This window comes from Natrix helvetica, assembly GCF_964273705.1.
Source record: "Natrix helvetica genome assembly, chromosome: 8".
In the NCBI taxonomy this organism is placed as follows: Eukaryota; Metazoa; Chordata; class Lepidosauria; order Squamata; family Natricidae; genus Natrix; species Natrix helvetica.
The window spans coordinates 8002456-8022715 of NC_138559.1; the positions used below are offsets into that span (position 1 = coordinate 8002456).

A 20260-nucleotide genomic window follows, 5' to 3' on the forward strand; every position below is an offset into this window, starting at 1 on the left:
CCCCCTCCTCCAACACCCCAATTCTTTGTTTGTTTTCTGTTATATGATGTTGTACACCTCTGAGTTCATCTTTGAGATCTGTCACCTTTTTTTTCAACTCATTTTCACCCCTCATAATTTCCTGAAACATTTGGTTAACAGATAGTTCTTTTGAGCTCTCTCCAGCCCCTTCTTCTTGTAACAATGAAGTAATTTTCGTCTGCTGCATGCTTGGACTGGAGGTGGCAGAAGCAGGAGCCAAGAATGACTTGCCCGTTGGTGGTTTTTTGGGCCCCATTTATCTGCGTTCAGGGATGCTAAGTCTTTTACAAAGAGAATGGCATCAGTGGAGCGCGCAGCTGTGCCGGTCCAAGGCGGCAGGAAAATCCAAAAGTGAAAAGTTAGTTCTCCTTCACAGTTCCAAGGCACGGAGGTACACCAGAAAGAGGAAAAGTCAAATAATCAAAATTAATCAGGAAGACCACGTAACAGGAGAGGTCCAGAGCACCTTCAGAGGGGGTATTAAGACAATTACCACATTTTTTTTTCCAAAGGTAGTTTCAAAAGGCAGGCTTCATTTATAAGTACAAAAACGAAGACGGGGGGGCGCCATCTTGGCTCCTCCTTTTGCAGGGAGAAGAACAAGGAGTTCCATAAAGTTTTTTCCTTTTAAGAAAACAGCTCAGCAATCACCTCTTGCAGCTGTGATATCAATCTTTCTCACATAGTTAGTACAAGTGGCAAGTCAGCCTTTATTCTCTCTCCATTCCGATATAGAGAGAGATAGTTCAAATGCCGCTTTGTCCGGGGAGGGGGTAAAGAGAAAGAAACACCCCCCTCTAATCTTCCAGTTTCAAATGGATTGAACAAAAACTTACAATAGTCTGCTGCTTATCTGTTAACGATGATTAAGGAGATTAGGGCGGATCTCTCTCCACCGGCATTTCAGCCGCTCTTCTTTCGCTTAACTCTTTCCTCCCGGAGCCCATTCGGTGAAAGGGCAGCCAGCCAGCAGCTGTTTCAAGCCCCCCCTCCGCTCCCCGGCTCCTGGGGCGAGGCTGGAAACACCCCCGCCGGCTGCCGCCGAGTCTGGGGGATTCCAGCAAACCTCCCTGTGGCAGGAGACGCATCCAGGGCCCCCTGTGCTCCTGAAAGGAGCCCACCGGGGAGACAAGCAGCGGACAACATGTTCGACACCTACAGGAACCGGAGGTGATCTCCAGCATTCCAAGTATTAAGTGTTAGGATAGAAATCAAGTGACAATATGCATTGTTTAAGATAAAGGTAAAGGTTCCCCTCGCACATATGTGCTAGTCATTCCCAACTCCAGGGGGCAGTGCTTATCTCTGTTTCAAAGCCGAAGAGTCAGCGCTGTCCGAAGATGTCTCCATGGTCATGTGGCTGGCATGACTAAATGCCAAAGGTGCACAGAACGCTGTTACCTTCCCTCCAAAGGTGGTTCCTATTTTTCTACTTGCATTTTTTACATCCTTTCGAAGTGCTAGGTTTGCAGAAGCTGGGACAAGTCACGGGAGCTCACTCCGTTGCGCGGCACTAGGATTGGAACCGCTGAACTGCAGACCTTTCTGATCGACAAGCTCAGCGTCTTTTCCACTGAGCCACCGCATCCGTTCTTTGGATTGATTAGTTATTTGTAAATAATGCATATATTACCAAATCTGTGTAAAATCCCGGTATGATACTGGTGTCGTGGGTATATTTTCCTTTTATATCACTGGTCTCTCCAACTTGGTGCTATGTCCTTCTAATTGCCAGCCGAGCCGCTCCAAATCCAGAATACAGTTTTTCTTGGTCCTGTTATTGGCAGTTTCTTTTTAGCTCAAATGCTGGGAACTGAACCTTGGAGTTTTCTGTCCCCAAAATATGTGCTTCTGCCATCAAGCTATGTATTTATTTACTATATTTATATCCTGTTCCTTCAGCAGCGCAGTGTTCCCGAGGCAGCCTACAATTAAAATGAAATTTTAAAAAACAAAACAGAAACACACAAAACTAAGCAAGACGGCAATAAAAATCTAGCAGATGAGCTGTGCCCGGAGATGGGGTTCCGTTAGGTATCCTCAATTGCGGTGGGCAGAAGCGGTTGGAATTGAAAATGGACAGGGAGTCAGGATTGCTTGAAATTCTGAGAATTGCCATCCCCTTCTTAGGTCAGTAATGCAAGATGTTGCAAAAGCCTTTTCTTTAGAGCAGGGGTGTCAAACTCAATTTCATTGAGGGCTGCATCAGAGCTGTGGGGAAACTGGCTGGGTGTGGCCAACTGGATGGGTGTGGCCAGCTTGACGCCACTCTCCAAACTGCTGGCATGTTTTCTCTTCGCACTGGATAGACCGGGTCCAAGCTACTATTGTGGCCCACTAGCCGGCATATTTGGACAGTGAGGAGGTTGGAGAGGAACATGGGCCAGTGCTGGAGTCAGGGGAAGACTCGGATGAGTGCTCTGCGTCGGAGGCAGAGAGAGGGCCAAGGCCATCTGGTAGTTATTTGCTGCCTCTGGAGCCTCCAGAGTCAGACATCAGTGAGGCAGAAGAACAGTAGGAGCCTGTTCCCAGTGTGCGTATACGCAGAACAATTAAGAACAATTAAGAAAACAGGGTCGACTTGGGAGTAAGGCTTGGAGATGGTTGGCTCCTCCCATAAGACCTAAAAGAGGAGCGAATGGGATGTGAGCTTTTGCAGGAAGCAATTAGTTCAACTGGTCGGTTCAAGCTTTGAAAAGTTCTGTTGGACTCTGTGCTAAGTTTGGCCTTGCTCTGCATTTGGCAATTAGGTCTCTGGCAGCATTCCAAGGGAAATAAGGTGGGTGTTTATCAACATTCCCCTGAAAGACTGTGGCAACTCGAGCAGACATCTGTCAGAATCGTCACAGGCTGTTTTTCAAGCCGTGCAAGCTATGAATGACCATAATTCACAGCCGTATAAATAAAAGAGTTTTGCGGACTAAGGTTGTGATTTATGCTTTCTCAGGAAGCCTAGGTCAGAACAGCTGCATTGGCTGATCTTTCTTTGCACTGGATAGACCGGGCTGAATCTACACTGGGCCAATGTTTCCTCTTTGCATTGGCTAGACCAAGACGGCCATGCGGGCCGGATATGACCACATTGTGGGCCAGATCCAGCCCACATGCCTTGAATTTGACACCCCTGCTTTAGAGGAAGCAAAATGCATTAATGTTTATCTCTGGAGCTTCTAGATCAGTGTTTCCCAACCTTGTAACTTTAAGCAGCCTGGACTTCAAGTTTCAGAAGTTTCCCAGACAGCATTGCCATATGTACCGTATTTTTCAGAGATTCCCCCACAAAAAGAGGTGAAAATCTGGGTGCGTCTTTATACACTGAATACATTTTTGGCCTCCTGAAACCCTGCCCCTTCACAAAAATGGACGTGCAGAGGGTTTGGGAGACTTGCAAAATGCTCCTGGGGGCTGGGGAGGGCAAAAATGAGTGAACAATGGGCCGTTTTTTTGCTCAATCCCCCCCCCCAGCCCCCAGAAGCACTTTGCAGTCCTCTCAAACTCTCTGCATTCCCTGTCTTTCACAAAAAAATGAGGCGTGCAGAGAATTTGGGAGGTCTGCAGAGTGCAAAAACTTTTTTTTTTAATTTACCTCTTCAAAATCTTGGTGCGTCTTATATTCCGGTGCGTCTTATACTCTGAAAAATACGGGAGCGGCAAAGCAGAATTCAGAATTGCCTTTGCCAACTGTGCAGCCTTAAAACTGATGCTTTCAGAGGCGGTAAAATTTATTCTTTCGGAGGTTAAGGGGACACGGCAAGTTATTTTGAGCTCCGTGCCTTTAGGATTGGAAATTGGATGATGGTAGCTCGGCATGAATTACTAAGGGAAATGTTGTTAGAAATAATATGTAAACATTATTCAATTGATGCTACCTTTGAGATATGCTTGGCAGATTTTGAAACTGGCTGAGTCTGTAGGATCACCTTAAACATGAAGGAGAAAATGGGAAGATACAAAATAGGCACACTAAAGATATAAATCTGTATGTACAGATGTGGGAAATCATTTTCAGACTTTAACAGAATAACAGAGTTGGAAGGGACCTTGTAGGTCATCTAGTCCAACCCTCTGCCCAAGCAGACCCTACAGCATTTCTGACAGATGGCAGCCCCGTCTCTTCTTGAAAGCCTCCAGTGATGGAGCCGCTACAACTTCTGGAAGCAATCTGTCCCATCGATTAATTGTTCTCACTGTTAGAAAATTCCTCCTTAGTTCTAGGTTGATTAGTTTCCATCCATTGCTTCTTGTCCTGCCTTCGGGTGCTTTGGGGAATAGCTGAGCCCCCTTCTTCCTTATGGCAGCCCCTCAAATATTGGAAGACTGCTATCAATCAGGTCACCTTGGAGATCATCTAGTCCAACCCCCTGCCTCAATCAAGAGATGTGACAATACTTGGGACTCTCAAATATTGGAAGACTGCTGTTGTGTCAAGTACAGGTCCGAATAATAGAGTTGGAAGGGAACTTGTAGGTCATCTAGTCCAACCCCCTGCCCAAGCAGGAGACGCTACACCATTTCTGACAGAGGGCAGTTCAGTCTCTTCTTGAAAGCTTCCAGTGATGAAGCTCCCACAACTTCTGAAGGCAACTTCAGTTCTGTGGGTTGATAGTTCTCACGGTCAGGAAATTCCTCCTTGTTTCCAGGTTGAATCTATGCTCTTGGTTTAACATGGGTTTAGCATGTTGTGGGAACCCAACCAGAAAGCCCCAGCCTCTTTCCCCAGACAGGACTGATGGAAATAGCCGATGGCCGGTTCAAGCAACTCCAATTCAGACCTCCTCCATCTCCCCCACCTCCCCTCCTGCCCCTTTAACTCCCCCTCCACTCCTTTAACTCCGCCCCCTCCTTTAAAGGCTCTGGGCAGTAATCTGAAAGGGGGACATTTAAAAGATAGATTGGTCCTTCCCGGTCGCCTTCCAAGATCCAAAATAAAAGTTGGCTGCAGGCCTGACAGGCGGTCTCTCCTCAGAAAAAAAGTATATCCTGTAAAGAGAATAATGTATGGGGTTAACATAATCATAACTAACCACCTCTCCCCCACCACCCCCAAGGGGGGGGGGGGCTTCAACTTATCGGGAAATTTATCATGGAATTGTTTTACTAACTTATCAGCTTTTACATTCCAACTTTTCACCCCTGTAGTTTCAGACAAAGGGTACCCCTTCCAATGCACTAAACATTGCAAACAACCTCTATACAATCTAGATCAGGGGTGTCCAAACTTGGGAACTTTAAGACTTGTGGACTTCAACTTCCAGAATTCCCCAGCCAGCCATGCTGGCTGGGGAATTCTGGGAGTTGAAGTCCACAAGTCTTAAAGTTCCCAAGTTTGGACACCCCTGATCTAGAGTCTAAACATTTTTTTTTCATCTCATAGTGAGTTTCTCCCTCAATCACCATTGGAGGAGGGGGTGGTTGGGTCAGCGGTCTTAGATTAGACCCAATCACCTCTTACATCTTCCCGGAGTCTTTATGCCGCCCGAGTTTAGGTTGGCACTGGGGCTCAGGACCCTGGACAACATCCTGAAGGTCGGGGTAGCTGGTGAAGTAACGGATAGTCAGGGTTCCAAATAGCATCCAGAAGTAAATCAGAGTCCAAGGCAAAGTATTGCTCAAAGTTCCAATTTATTAAGAGAGCCATGTTGGCACATCTGGGAAAACCCGAATCTGAAAGCTTCCCGATTTTCCCCACCCAGTTGAAAGTTCAAGATCTTGCCCCCCACACCCACAAGTCCATCCCATGGTCTAATCTCCCACTGCCATGCTGGCAGTTCCACCCATCCAGTTCCGGTCAGGTGCAGAGGTGCAAAGACAAAGGATGACCTTGGCTTCCTAGAAAGAATGTTGTTATGGCCTCATATCATCTAACTCCGTACAATCCCCCCTCCCATTTTCCCACAATAGAAAATGCATAGTAGAATAATAGAAAGTGTGGCAAGCCAAAGATCCAAAAGAAAAGATGTCTGCAGGCCTGACGCCACAGTTCTTTGCTCTGAATTAAGACAACCTAAAAGTTTGGAAAACTCACATTCCAAGTTTGACCTTATTCAAAGGCCAGTTGTAAAATGGAACATACACTCTTGAGATCTCTTGGAAGAAAGTCAATAAGTTGTCCCCCTCACCTTTCGGTAGACCTGGCTGAACCTTTTTCTTTCACATCTTTTTACGGGAAGAAGAGAACACCCAAGCAGGGAGATATTAAAGCAAACAAAACTGCATTTACCAATATGAGCTCTTCTTGACAGTTTAATCAAGATGGGCTTAGAACGCTGGAACACACTAAATGTTACAAATTACCGAAAGCTTTATTAGTCATTCTTTTGAGTCTTCTTCTGTAGGCAAACAAGAGTAGGGAAATATATGCAAACAAAAATGAGAGCAATATAGATCAAAGCAGTCACAATGATCATAGTTAAAGATGCTGCCTTAAGCATCATGGATAATACTCTTATTCATTTGCAATCCTGCTGGGAAGATTCAGATTTCAGTTTTGAAGCACAAAAAGGTCGAATTTTGGCTAAGTCTTGGCTGGGTCCTCCCCAAAAAAAGCTCTTATCAAATGGATCAAACAAGAAGCACAAAATGATATAAATATCCTTAGTACGGTGGGTAACCTGAGATGGCTGACCAAATACAAATGTACTTTTCAAGTAGTTTCAAGCTACCGTATTTTTCGGAGTATAAGATGCACCAAGGTTTTGAAGAAGCAAATTTTTTAAAAAATGTTTTTGCACTCTGCAGACCTCCCCCAAAAGGCCTGGTTTTCGCAAAAATGGGCCCGTTTTTTTGTCAAAAAAAGGGAATGCATAGCCTTTAGGAGGCCTATAGAGTGTTCCTGGAAGCTGGAGTGGGGGCAAAATTGAGCAAAAAACGCCCATTTTCCGCTCATTTCTGCCCTCCCCAGCCCCCAGGAGCACTCTGCAAGGCTCCTAAAGGCTATGCACGGCCATTTTGGTGAAGAGGGTGGGGTTTCGGGAGGCAGAAAAATGCTGTATTCAGTGTATAAGACGCCCCCAGATTTTCAGCCTCTTTTTTGAGGGAAAAAGGTGCATCTTATAGTCCGAAAAATACGGTATTTGAAACTACAACTGCCATAACATCTTAGGGAGATATTTACTCGAGTGATATTTACTCGAACAGCTTGACACAATGGTCAGATATGGGAAGCGTCTCTGGCTCACATCCTATTTGATTGTTGCTTGTATAAGGGGGTGAAAGACAGGTTCCTTGGTCTGTATACCAAACAAATGATTCATATGGGATCCCCATATCAAAACAACTTATTTTATGTGTGGCCAGAACCCGAAAATAACATTTGACAGAGCACAGTGCTTAAACAAAACGAAATCCTGGATTTTTAGCATAATTTGGATTCTTTTTCCTCTCGCAGGTTGAGAGAGATTTTGAACGGGAATATGGAAAGCTTCAACAGTAAGTATTCTTAGCCATTTCATTTGGGTGGGTGTTCTTTCTTGGCTCTTTTCTCCTTACTTTTGTGTTCCTTTTCAGACTGACAGGTTCTCCGGGCCGTTTACAGAATAATTTAAAAAATTGCCTGTAATCAAAAACATGATACCAGAGGAGAGGAAACAAGATAACTTAAACACCAGTTCTTAATGTTCACTGCTCCTGTTAAGGCTAGGTAGGATGGAAATGGGGCTACAGAGAGGCCTAGATGAGACCTTCACCTCCAGAGTTGATGATCTTCTCACCACCTGTGTTTAGTTTAGTTTAGTTTAGTTTAGTTTAGTTTAGTAGTTACAGGACTTGTGTGACCGCCAATCGAGTCATACATTGACTCAAGGCAGTTCACAAATCCATTAAACATGACTAAAAACAAAAGTACCCTTCCTCCAAGCACCAGGCCAAACATCCTCACAGCTCAACCATCTTAGCTCAATAAGCCCTTTATTATTATACTTTATTCATTAAACATGAAATTCAGTCAACTAAACATTCAAAAATGCATCACAAATACCATTATGATGATTGGTTAATCTTTGGTGAGATTCACAGCCTTTGGGGCTGGTTGGTATATTATTATTATTGTTGTTGTTGTTGTTGTTGTTGTTGTTGTTGTTAATGTTAATCTTTGGTGAGATTCACAGCCTTTGGGGCTGGTTGGTAGCTCAACAGCTCGAGTCCTAACCAAGGACCTAGGAACTGTTAAGGTAACGTCGGAGGATATAAGTTGTTCCAAGTAGGGAGGTTTTTTGTAGAGTCAGAATGTTCAAGTCCGATAAATTTAGAATTTCCAAATAGCGAGGTAGCCCTTTAGGTATTGCTCCAAGGGCTCCAATTACAATCGGGACAACATATGATTTCTTTTTCCACAGTCGCTCAACCTCAATTTGCAAGTCCCGATATTTTGTGATTTTTTCTTGCTGTTTATCTTCAATTTGTGCATCACCAGGTATTGCAATATCAATGAACCATACTTTTTTCTTTTCAATTATTGTTATGTCAGGTGTATTGTAGGCCAAGTGCCTGTCAGTCTGGATTCTAAAGTCCCACAAGATCTTGACTTTCTCATTCTCTAAAACCTTCTCAACCTGATGGTCCCAGTGGTTTTTGCTGTACTCAAATCCAAACTTTTGGCACAATTTCCAGTGAATAATCTTAGCAACGCGGTCATGGCGTTTTAGGTAGTCAGTTTGTGAAATTTTGCTGCACCCGCGGATCAAGTGGTCGACTGTCTCATCTTTCTCATTACAGAGGCGACATTTGCTGTTGGTGGTAACATGTTGAATTTTTGTCTTCATGCAGTTTGTGGCTAAGTCTTGATCTTGAGCTGCCAAAATAAAGCCTTCTGTTTCTTTTTTCAGTACTCCTGATCTTAACCAGTTCCAAGTTAGTTTTTGGTCAGCTTTGCCTTCAATACTTTCCAAGTCTTGGCCATGCATAGCTTTGCTTTTCCAATTTTCAGCTCGCTTCTCAATTACTTCTTTCTTATATTCAGCTTTTAACTTAGTTGTCTTCAAAAGGCCTCCTTTATTTACTTCCTTAATCATTGGTTCTTCACTTTTCTGGATGTAATCATTCAAGCTGTGTCTTTCTTCTTCCACAGTCTGCTTTACTTGTAGGAGTCCTCAACCACCCTCTGCTCTTGGTAGATACAATCTGTCAACATCACTTTTAGGGTACAAAGCATTGATTCATTGTCATAAGCTTCCTTGTTTTTCTGTCCAAATTGTCCAACTCCATCTGGGTCCAGTCAATTATTCCTGCAGAGTATCGAATTACAGGTATAGCCCAGGTATTTATGGCTTTTATGATGTTTCCTCCACTCAGTTTGGACTTTAATATCTTGCGAATTTGTCGAATGTACTTGGCTGAGGTTAATTCCTTGACTTTATTATGCATTAAGTCAGAGGCCTCTAAAATCCCCAAGTACTTGTAGCCTTCTTCTGGTTTTACTGCCTTTATCATTTCTTCATTCTCAAGTTGTATTCCATCATCTTCTAGGACCTTGCCTGCCTTGGTTGCCATTGTTGCACCTTTGTCAATTCCAAACTGCATACCAATGTCTTGGCTAAATTCTTTTGTGCTTTCAATTAATAAATTCAGTTCAGCTTTTGTTTTACCAAACAGCTTCAAATCATCCATGTACACCAAGTGTGAAATTTTCAGTCCTTTCTTTGCAAGTTCGTATCCACAGTTCACCTTCTTCCAAATGGTTTCCATGAATTTTTGTATGTTGCTGCTGATGCCAAAGATTTTCAGGCATTTCTTGATCCAGCTGTGGGGAACAGAATCAAACACTTTCTTATAGTCTATCCAAGCCATGAACAGCTTGGTTCGTCTTTTCTTTGAATTCTTTAGGATTAGCTTATCAATCAGCAGTTGGTTCTTTGTTCCTCTTGAATTTTTGCAGCATCCTTTCTGTTCTACAGGAAGCAAGTCATTTCTTTCCAAGTATCTGTAAATTTGGTTTGCAATGATACCAGTAAGGAGTTTGTATGGTATTGGCAAACAGGTGATTGGCCTATAGTTTCCAGAGTCCTTTCCTTTTTCTTTATCTTTTTGGATAAAAAATGTCCTTCCAGTTGTCATCCATTCATCATTTTCAGGTGTTTTTAAGATCTGGTTCATTTGGGCTGCCAATCTTTCGTGCATACTTGTAAGTGCCTTTAGCCAGAAATCATGTCGCTCATCTGGTCCAGGTGCACTCCAATTCTTCACTTTTCTTGACTGCCTTTGCACCATTTCTTTTGTTATTTTCACATCTTCCATTTTATGCACTTTAATAGAATCCTCAACCTGCTTGACCCATGTTGCATTTCTGTTGTGCTTCTTGTTGTTTTCCCACAAATTCTTCCAGAATTTCAGAGCTTTCTCTTTATCAGGCTTTTCATTTGTTGTTACTCCCTCTCCACTTTCTAAGCTCTTATAAAACTGGTGCTGATTTGCTCTGAACTCTGAGTTTTCCTTGAACTGAGTTACTCGATTTTCATACCGTTTAATCTTTTCAGCAATGGCAACAACCGTCTGCTTCAGCTCTTCAATTACTACCGCAATCTCCTTATTCTCCAAATCGTATCTTGTTTCCAGGCTGCTTTTGACCTGCTTGTTCTTTAGCTGACCTTGCCTTAGATTCTTCAAGTTGCTCAAGTCTCCACGAAATTTTTTGATCTTCAATTCCAACCGAATTTTCCACTTAAGGCTTCCCCTTCTTGCCTGTTTGGTTCCTTTGTATTTTCAAACCCAATTCCTTGGTGGTTATGAAGGCTGCTGCATACATCAGCTGGTTTGTTTCAGCTAATGTAGTGGTTTGAATGGTTTGCACAGCCTCATTGACCGTTTTTAGTACATTTCTCAATTCTTTCCAGTTCACTTGGTTCAGCTTTGGCAAACGTGTTCTTTCAGCATCTTCCATTTGATGCTTTATTTTCTCAGCTAATTGAGCACTATCTGTTGGTGCTTGCTCTTCAGTGCTTCCTTGTTCTTTATCTTCATCCATTTCAGCAGCCTCTTCCTCCCTTTCTTCCTCAGTTTGCTTTTGAGTCTGCAAATCATTCTTGATGTTACTCTTCTTTGTTGGGTACTCGGACCATTAGTTGCTTTCTCTTCAATTCCTGTTAATTCTGCAGTAGTGAAAAATTTGTGGCTCAGAATTTTACGTTGTTGGTCCATTAGCCTTTGTTCACTGATATCATAGTCCTTGTGGTTCACCTTCCAAATCTGATACATTCGTTTTTTAAATCCACGTTTTTCTGGCTCAGACTGATAGTAAGCTTCCATAATAGAGATGTTTTCTTCCCTAGTCCAGATTTTTCGCTTTTTCTTCCAGTAGCTTGTCAGCTCCATGCCCTGGTTGCCTAGCAGAGGGAGCTTTGCCCTGTAGCTCATTTTGCACAGAATGCCCAGGAGCCATAGCATCCAACGGAACCCTTGTTAATGAGGGCGACGGTTCAGCCGGCATAAATTTCATTTTTCTCGTATTCACCATGTTTGAATGGGTTGTGGAGCAAATTTCATCTGGTCCTTCACCTAAGACCTATCTGATATGGTTGCACCTGTTCAGCATAGCCCTTAGGATCACTAGAGCGTGCAAGCCCCTCCACCATGACAAGGCTAAGCTCCTCAGAGGGCGCTTTATTATTATTATTATTGTTATTATTGTTGTTATTGTTATTGTTGTTGTTGTTGTTACTGTTGTTATTGTTGTTGTTGTTGTTATTATTATTATTGTTGTTGTTGTTGTTATTGTTATTAAATATACATCCCTATTGTGTGTGAACAGGGTTGGTTCTGGGTATCATCCATATTAATCCAATTCACAATAACAGTATTAGTAATCTCTATCACATTTATCAGATTTAAGTAATCCTCATTATATTGTTCAAACATATATCAAAGCAAGAAATGCCTAACTCCGCATTTTTATCTCTATCTTCATCTATGTCTTCCTTGTTCAATCTAAACATTTCTCTATTATATATGAACAAATTTGGCTAGGCATCATTCATACTGATCCAATTCATGCTAACATTGTTAATAATCTCTATCTCATTTTTTAAATGTATATAATCCCCATCATTTTATTTTAACATATATAAAAAGAGAATGCCTAACATCATCTCTTCTAATAACCATAATCTCTATCACATTTATCAAATTTAGCTCAATAGGTCCTTGGAACCTTCTGGAAGACTAAAAAGGTAGAGGCACTTCCATACTTATTAGTCCCTAAGACGATTTTGCAAACTACAACATCTCTGCCTTTAATGTCTATGTCAGTACTGCTGCTGTGACAGCGTCTCATCATTTCTACGGTAAATGTCCATATTGTGCATTCTAATTAGCTGCACATGATCCAGGACATAAGCGGGGAATTCTGACTTAACGACCAACAGCTTAGCTATTGTTTGAAGTTATGATGGTCCTCCCAAATGGTACTTATGAGCCAGTTTTGAGGTTCCAATGCCTGCAGGCACATAGACACACCCATGGTACATGATCTCATTTCAGATGTCTGGCAACTGGCTCATTTTTACGGCTGTTTGCATTGTCCTGTAGTCCATGATTTTCAACAATTTTTGGGGCCAGTTTCTGACAATTACTTCCTGTTTCTGGCAAAAACCCCTCCCATTGGCTGAAGTGGATTTAATGATCCATTTAATGATCACTTAACGATCACAACTTGCAACTGGGATCAATTACGCTGGTTAAGTCAAGGACTTTCTGTACCGTGTTACTGCTTACATAAAGAAAGTATCTTCCGTGTAGGAATTTTGTAATGTGAAATAGCTGGGATTTAGTTCTAAACTTTTATGACACTTAGCTGGCTTGTTCCTTTTTAATGGTCACCCGTGCTTCATTGGTCTTTCTCGAATTGTCTGTTTGATCCAGGTATCATCCTGGCTTTCTAATTACCTACTTCTGAGTACATATCTTGGTTTAGTCTGAGTCCTTCCTTTCTTGTTTTTCAACTACTTGGTAGCGATTCTTTTCCATGTCTGCCTTGTATTTGAACAATACACAGGAAAATATGAACCTTCTATTCATATTTCTCAAGCTTGCCAAATGTAAGACGTCTGGACTTCAACTCCCAGACTTCCTCAGCCAGAATTCCTCAGCATGGCTGGTTGGAAAATTCTGGGAGTTGAAGTCCAAATACCTTACAGTTGTCAATCTTGAGAAAACCTGTTTATATTGATCAGGGTAAGAGTCAACTAGAATTAAGTGACTATGGAGATTCTCAGTCATCCAGATCATGATTGTCCCAAAGATACTTTTTAGAATAGAATAGAACACAACAGAATTCTTTATTGGCCAAGTGTGATTGGACACACAAGAAATTTGTCTTTGGTGCAGATGCTCTCAGTCTACATAAAAAGACAAGATACATTCATCAAAAATTATAAGGTACAACACTTAATGATAGTCATATGGTACAAATAAGCAATCAGGAAACAATCAATATCAGTATAAATTGTAAGGTTACAAGCAACAAAGTTACAGTCCTGCAGTCATAAATAAGAGGAGATGGATGATAGGAACAATGAGAAGACTAATAGTAATAGTAATGCAACCTTAGTAAATAGTTTGAAAACAGCGAGGGAATTATTTGTTTAGCAGAGTGATGGTGTTTGGGGAAAAAACTGTTCTTGTGTCCAGTTGTCTTGGTGCGCAGTGCCCTATAGCATCGTTTTGAGGGCAGGAATTGAAACAATTTATGTCCAGGATGTGAGGGATCTGTAAATATCATCACAACCCTCTTTTTGACTTGTCCAGGTCCTCAATGGAAGGCAGATTGGCAGTAATTGTTTTTTCTGCAGTTTTAGAACGAAAACACATTTTTAGAACGAAAACACATCGAGGAAGCCCTCAGAACGTGTGGCTAACCCAAGTGGATCTCTATCAAATCTCAAAAATGACTATACAGAAGCTCCTCTACAACAGACAACAAAGAGAACAATAAACGAAGCAACATTGTCATTCTGTACGTTGCAGGGATATCGAAAAAGCTCAGGAGGATCTTCAGGCAACACAACATACAGGCACACTTCAAACCCACGACTACACTAAGGCAGAAGCTTGTGCACCCCAAAGATAAAACACCCAGGCATAAACTGAGAAATGTGGTATATGCAGTACAACGCAGTGAGCCATGTGCTGATCTGTACATTGGGGAAACAAAACAGCCACTTCCCAAATACATGGCACAACATAGGACAGCGATGGCGAACCTTTTTTGGCTCGCGTGCCATAAGTGGGGGGAGCGCAGGGGGGTTGTGTGCAGGCATGTTGCACCCATAATGCAATGTGCGACCCCCCCAGTGCACATGGGCGCACTACAGGCACAACCCCCCAATTTTGCATGCTTTTTTCACCCTCCCCAGACTCTAGAGGCTTTATAGGAGCATGGGGAGGGCGAAAACAGCCTCCCCCGCACCCCGGGAAGCCCTCTGGAGGCTTCAGGGACATTCAGGAGGCTTCCCTGAAGCCTCCAAAGCAGTCAAAACGACCCTCCAAGCAAACCGGAAGTCACTTCTGGTTTCCTCGGAGGGTTGCTTTAAGCGCTCCAAAGGCTTCAGGGACCGTCAAGAGGCTTTCCTGAAGCCTCCAAAGCAATCAAAACGACCCTCCGAGCAAATCGGAAGTGACTTCGGATTTGCTCGGAGGGTCGTTTTAAGCGCTCCGAAGGCTTCAGGGACCATCAAGAGCCTCCGGAGCACTCAAAACGACTCTCTGAGCAAACCGGAAGTGCATTCCCAAATTTCCGGTTTGCCCGTAGGGCCGTTTTTTTGCGCTCTGGAGGCTTCAGGGAAGCTCATGAAGCTTCCGGAGGGCCTCCAGGTGGGTGGGTGGGGCTCTTTTTGCCCTCCCCAGGCTCCTATAAAGCCTCTGGAGCCTGGGGAGGGCGAAAAATGGCTTTAAAAAAGGTGAACTCAGCTGACAGGGCAGCACCTCGCGTGCCCTGACAATTGGCTCCGCGTGCCATAGGTTCGCCATCACTGACATAGGAGAACAAACCCACTAGGACTACATGCAGCACTCCATCTGCATTTAGGCTGCTCTTTTGAAGACAGCAAAGTCCATATTTTGGACAGAGAGGACCACTGGTTTGAAAGAGGGGTCAAAGAGGGCATCTGTGTCAAAATTGAACAGCCCTCTCTCAATAGAGGGGGCAGGGATACAACATCATCTATTTCTAGTTATAACACAGTTGTTTCAATAGTTCCAAGAAGGCTCCACACCCATTTGCACCACTCAGGTGACCCTGAGGACACAGATAAACCCCCAGGTGACCTTAACAACCCACTAAAAGGATGCAAATGCCCAGCTGTCTACAAGGAGTATAAATCTTTCCATTCCCCACCATCCAGTCAGAGCTGAAGAAGCTTCTTGGATGAGAAGCAAAATGTCTTCAAAAGAAAACAAAAAGTTCAATTGCCTCTTGAAAAAAGCACCTTTGGGTGTAACCAAGTGAGCTGCCATCTTCCCTTTAGTCTTCCCAAATCATAATTCCATAAGACACCATTGCTGTGTTCTCTATGCGAGGGACAACAGACATACAAGTTTATCTGAGCTATTCCTTCCCCTCAACAAATCAATCTACCTTTATTTAATGTTCTAATGTCAGTAGTCTCCAGGATACAAAGGACTTACAATATCATTCTTTCTACTGTTCTCACCTAATTGACCAGTTTTCAGCAGTCTGAAGAGAAAAGCTCTAGGAATTCTCTTATTTCTTCATTGTTTGATGCAATTCCTGCTCCTGGCTCGGTTGGACAGGAATTCTGTGACAAATTCTCTCCCAAGAGGATGCTTCTTTAATTCCACAGTTGGAAAATAAGGAGACTATAGAGAGGTCTTCCAAATCCACGTTGGTTTAATTGGCTAATTATGCATTAATTAATTCATCAGTTTAATTACATGGTGTGTATGCAACAAATACTTTTAGACAATGTACAGAAACGAACAGAATCTAGTGTCTTGGCACGAGATGGAAGTTAAGACTTATGCAGGAAAAAAAATCATATTTTTGTTAAAACGATAAAGTAATGATAGAAACTGCAACCACTTAGATCATATGCAGTTATTTATATGCTCACCTCCTGCATACTGAATTCCATTTGTGCTCTTACTTGGTTTCTGTTGAGCTACTGGGAAGTATCCTTGGGAACAGGGATTTGCCTCGATGCCTTTTCATTGGTACAGATAGTCCTCAACTTACAGCCAGTTTCTTAGCAACAATTAAAAGTTACAACTGATCTTCCTAGTGGATATTTACAAACTGGATTCAAAGTTCTGACGGTCCTACTATCAACACCACCACAGTTACGAGTGTTTGCATCATCACATTAGTGTATGTCTGTGGAATAGATAGATAGATAGAGAATGATAGAGATGATAGATAGATAGATAGATAGATAGATAGATAGATAGATAGATAGATAGATGATAGATAGAGGATGATAGAGGATGATAGAGATAGATAGGTAGGTAGGTAGGTAGGTAGGTAGGTAGGTAGGTAGGTAGATAGATGATAGATAGATAGATAGATAGATAGATAGATAGATAGATAGATAGATAGATGATATAAAGAGAGATGGATACATGATAGATGATAGATAGATAGATAGATAGATGATAGATAGATAGATAGATAGATAGATAGATAGATAGATAGATAGAGGATGATAGAGATAGATAGATGATAGATAGATAGATAGATGATGATAGAAAGAGATGGATACATGATAGATAGATAGATAGATAGATAGATAGATAGATAGATAGATAGATAGATAGATAGATGATAGAGATAGATAGATAGATAGATGATAGATAGATAGATGATAGATAGATAGATAGATAGATAGATGATAGATAGATAGATAGATAGATAGATAGATGATAGAAAGAGAGATGGATACATGATAGATAGATAGATAGACAGATAGATAGATAGATAGATAGATAGATAGATAGATAGATAGATAGAGGATGATAGAGATAGATAGATAGATAGATAGATAGATAGATAGATAGATAGATAGATAGATAGATAGAGGATGATAGAGATAGATAGATAGATAGATAGATAGATAGATAGATAGATAGATAGATAGATAGATAGATGATAGATAGATGATAGATAGATAGATAGATGATAGATAGATAGATAGATAGATAGATAGATAGATAGATAGATAGATGATAGAAAGAGAGATGGATACATGATAGATGATAGATAGATAGATAGATAGATAGATAGATAGATAGATAGATAGATAGAGGATGATAGAGATAGATAGATAGATAGATAGATAGATAGATAGATAGATGATAGATGATAGATAGATAGATGATAGATAGATAGATAGATAGATAGATAGATAGATAGATGATAGATAGATGATAGATAGATAGATAGATAGATAGATGATAGATAGATAGATAGATAGATAGATAGATAGATAGATAGATAGATAGATAGAGGATAGACGATAGATAGACGGATAGATGGAGAAAGAGAGAGAGAGAGAGAGAGAGAGAAAGAAACTTCCGCACATTAGACTCATGTCAAAATGTGTTGAAAATACTTTCCAACTAATCTTTGGAAACCAGTATCTACGCTTTGCTTTCCACAGTGGACAGTGGAGCTGTTTTCCGTTTTACTGATATGTTTAGAATTTAGTATGATGCTTATGGGTTTTTCATTATTCTTAGACTTGTAAGCCACCTCGAGATATGAAATTGTGGAGCTGCAGAAATACCGTAAATTTAAAAAAAGCAAAGAAGCAAGTTAGCAGGGCCAAGAAAAACCCTGAACTGATTTACATTAACATAATGACTCCCCAGGTATGCAGTCTTCTGTCACATTAAGTATGACAGTTGCTTTGGGAGTTCTGTACGATTCTTTGCAAAGCATGTACAAAATGAATCTGCCGAAGGAGGGTATCTACAGGGAGATCAAAGGAGCGTCTGTTTTCATTGCAGGTGCAATTCATGTTAAAAAGGAACAAAGGATACAACTATGCAGTTAACAGTCACCAACTCTACTCCATATTTATTTCATTCCATATTTATTCTATTCTACTCTACTCTATTCCATATTTATTCTATTTCATATTTATTCTATTCCATATTTATTCTATTTCATATTTATTCTATTCCATATTTATTCTATTCCTTTATTCTACTCTACTCTACTCTTCACTACTCTACTCTATTCCACTCCACTCTATTCTATTCCATATTTAATCTATTCCATATTTATTCTATTCTACTCCACTCCACTCCACTCTACTCTACTCTATACCATATTTATTCTATTCCTTATTTATTCTACTCTACTCTATTCTATTCCATATTTATACAATACAATAGCAGAGTTGGAAGGGACCTTGGAGGTCTTCTAGTCCAACTCCCTGCCTAGGCAGGAAACCCTATACTGTTCCAGACAAGTGGCTATCCAACATCTTCTTAAAGACTTCCAGTGTTGCAGCATTCACAACTTCTGGAGGCAACTTCTGTTCCACTGATTAATTGTTCTAACTGTCAGGAAATTTCTCCTCAGTTCTAAGTTGCTTCTCTCCTTGATTAGTTTCCCCCCATTGCTTCTTGTTCTGCCCTCAGGTGCTTTGGAGAATAGCTTGACTCCCTCTTCTTTGTGGCAGCCCCTGAGATATTGGAAGACTGCTATCATGTCTCCCCTGGTCCTTCTTTTCATTAAACTAGACGTACCCAGTTCCTGCAACCGTTCTTCATGTTTTAGCCTCCAGTCCCCTAATAATCTTTGTGCTTTGTGCTCTTCTCTGCACTCTTTCTAGAGTCCACATCTTTTTTACATTATAAAGTGGTATTAACACTTCACGTGATCTTGATTCTATCCCTCTGTTTATGCAGCCTAGAACTGTGTTGGCTTTTTTGGCAGCTGCTGCACACTGCTGGCTCATATTTAAATGGTTGTCCACTAGGACCCCCAAGATCACTCTCACAGTTACTACTACTGAGCAAGGTACCACCTATATGTACCTGTGCATTTAGTTTTTCTTACTCTTTTCACCATTGAATTTCATTTTATTAGATAGTGCCCAATGTTCAAGTTTGTCAAGATCCTTCTGTATCTTTAGCCTATCTTCTGGAGTTTTGGCTATTCCTGCTAGCTTGGTGTCATCTGCAAATTTGATGAGTTCCCCTTTTATTCCCTCATCCAAATCATTGATGAAGATGTTGAAGAGTACTGGGCCTAAAACAGAGCCTTGGGGTACTCCACTGCATACTTCCCTCCATGTAGATGCAGTTCCATTGAGGACTACACATTGAGTGCGGTTGGTCAGCCAGTTATGAATCCATCTGGTGGTGATGCTGTCTAACCCACATTCTTCTACTTTATCTAGTAGTAGGTTATGGTCTACCTTATCAAATGCCTTACTGAAGTCCAAGTAAACTATATCGACGGCATTCCTCTGGTCCATTAATTTATTTATTCTATTCCCTACTCTACTCCTGTTCTGTTCTGTTCTATTCTAGTGCATGTAGAAGTTCAGTCCTCCATGACAAATTGATGGAAAAGTTAGAAAAAGCAGATTTTAAGTAAATTTTTTCTCATTTACTAAAACGTCCATGCCTGATGATCTCCAGAGATTCTTCCTAATCCTATCGGCCATGGAATATATACTCCCTGTGTCTCTCCTCTTCTGGTCTTCTCTGTTGGCTCCTACGTCTCACAAACCAAAACCCAGCAACCGTCTTCTCACTTCTCCTCTGTTCCTCCTTCTTGTCATTTGCAAGTTTGTTTTGCACTGAGAGAGAGCTTTAATTATATGCATTTTAAAACAAAACTATTTTTCTATTTTTAGGTTGGAAGATCAAACGAAGAAGCTCCAAAAAGATATGAAGAAAAGCACAGATGCAGACCTAGGTATGCGAATCTGCTTACTAAGTGAGATTTGAGCCAGTTTTGATTCCCCCCCCCCCAGGCCAGTGATGGCGAACCTATGGCACACGTGCCACAGGTGGCACGCGGAGCCATTTGTCGGGGCACGCGAGGCGCTGCCATGTCAGCTGGCCAGCGCGCATGTATGCGCTGGCCAGCTGAGTTCACTCTTTTTTAAAGCCATTTTTCGCCTTCCCCAGGCTCCAGAGCCTTTATAGGAGCCTGGGGAGGGCGAAAAGAGCCTCCCCCCCCCGGAGGCCCTCCGGAGGCTTCATGAGCTTCCCTGAAGACTTCGGAGCGCAAAAAAACTACCCTACAGGCAAACCGGAAGTTCGGGAACTGACTTCC

At 41.7% G+C, this 20260-nt stretch overlaps 1 protein-coding gene across 2 annotated transcripts in view; it reads left to right on the plus strand.

The window, feature by feature from the left end:
• BIN3 (bridging integrator 3) overlaps positions 1–20260 on the plus strand; it is a 177000-nt gene that overhangs the window by 63089 nt on the left and 93651 nt on the right. For both annotated transcript variants that reach the window (XR_014176026.1, XM_081960820.1), the window contains exons 3-4: positions 7409–7449; positions 19836–19897. Coding sequence is in view for 1 of the 2 variants with exons in the window: in XM_081960820.1 (XP_081816946.1) it covers positions 7409–7449; positions 19836–19897 (103 nt within the window). In the remaining variant the exon portion in view is untranslated. The remainder of the gene's footprint in view (positions 1–7408; positions 7450–19835; positions 19898–20260) is intronic.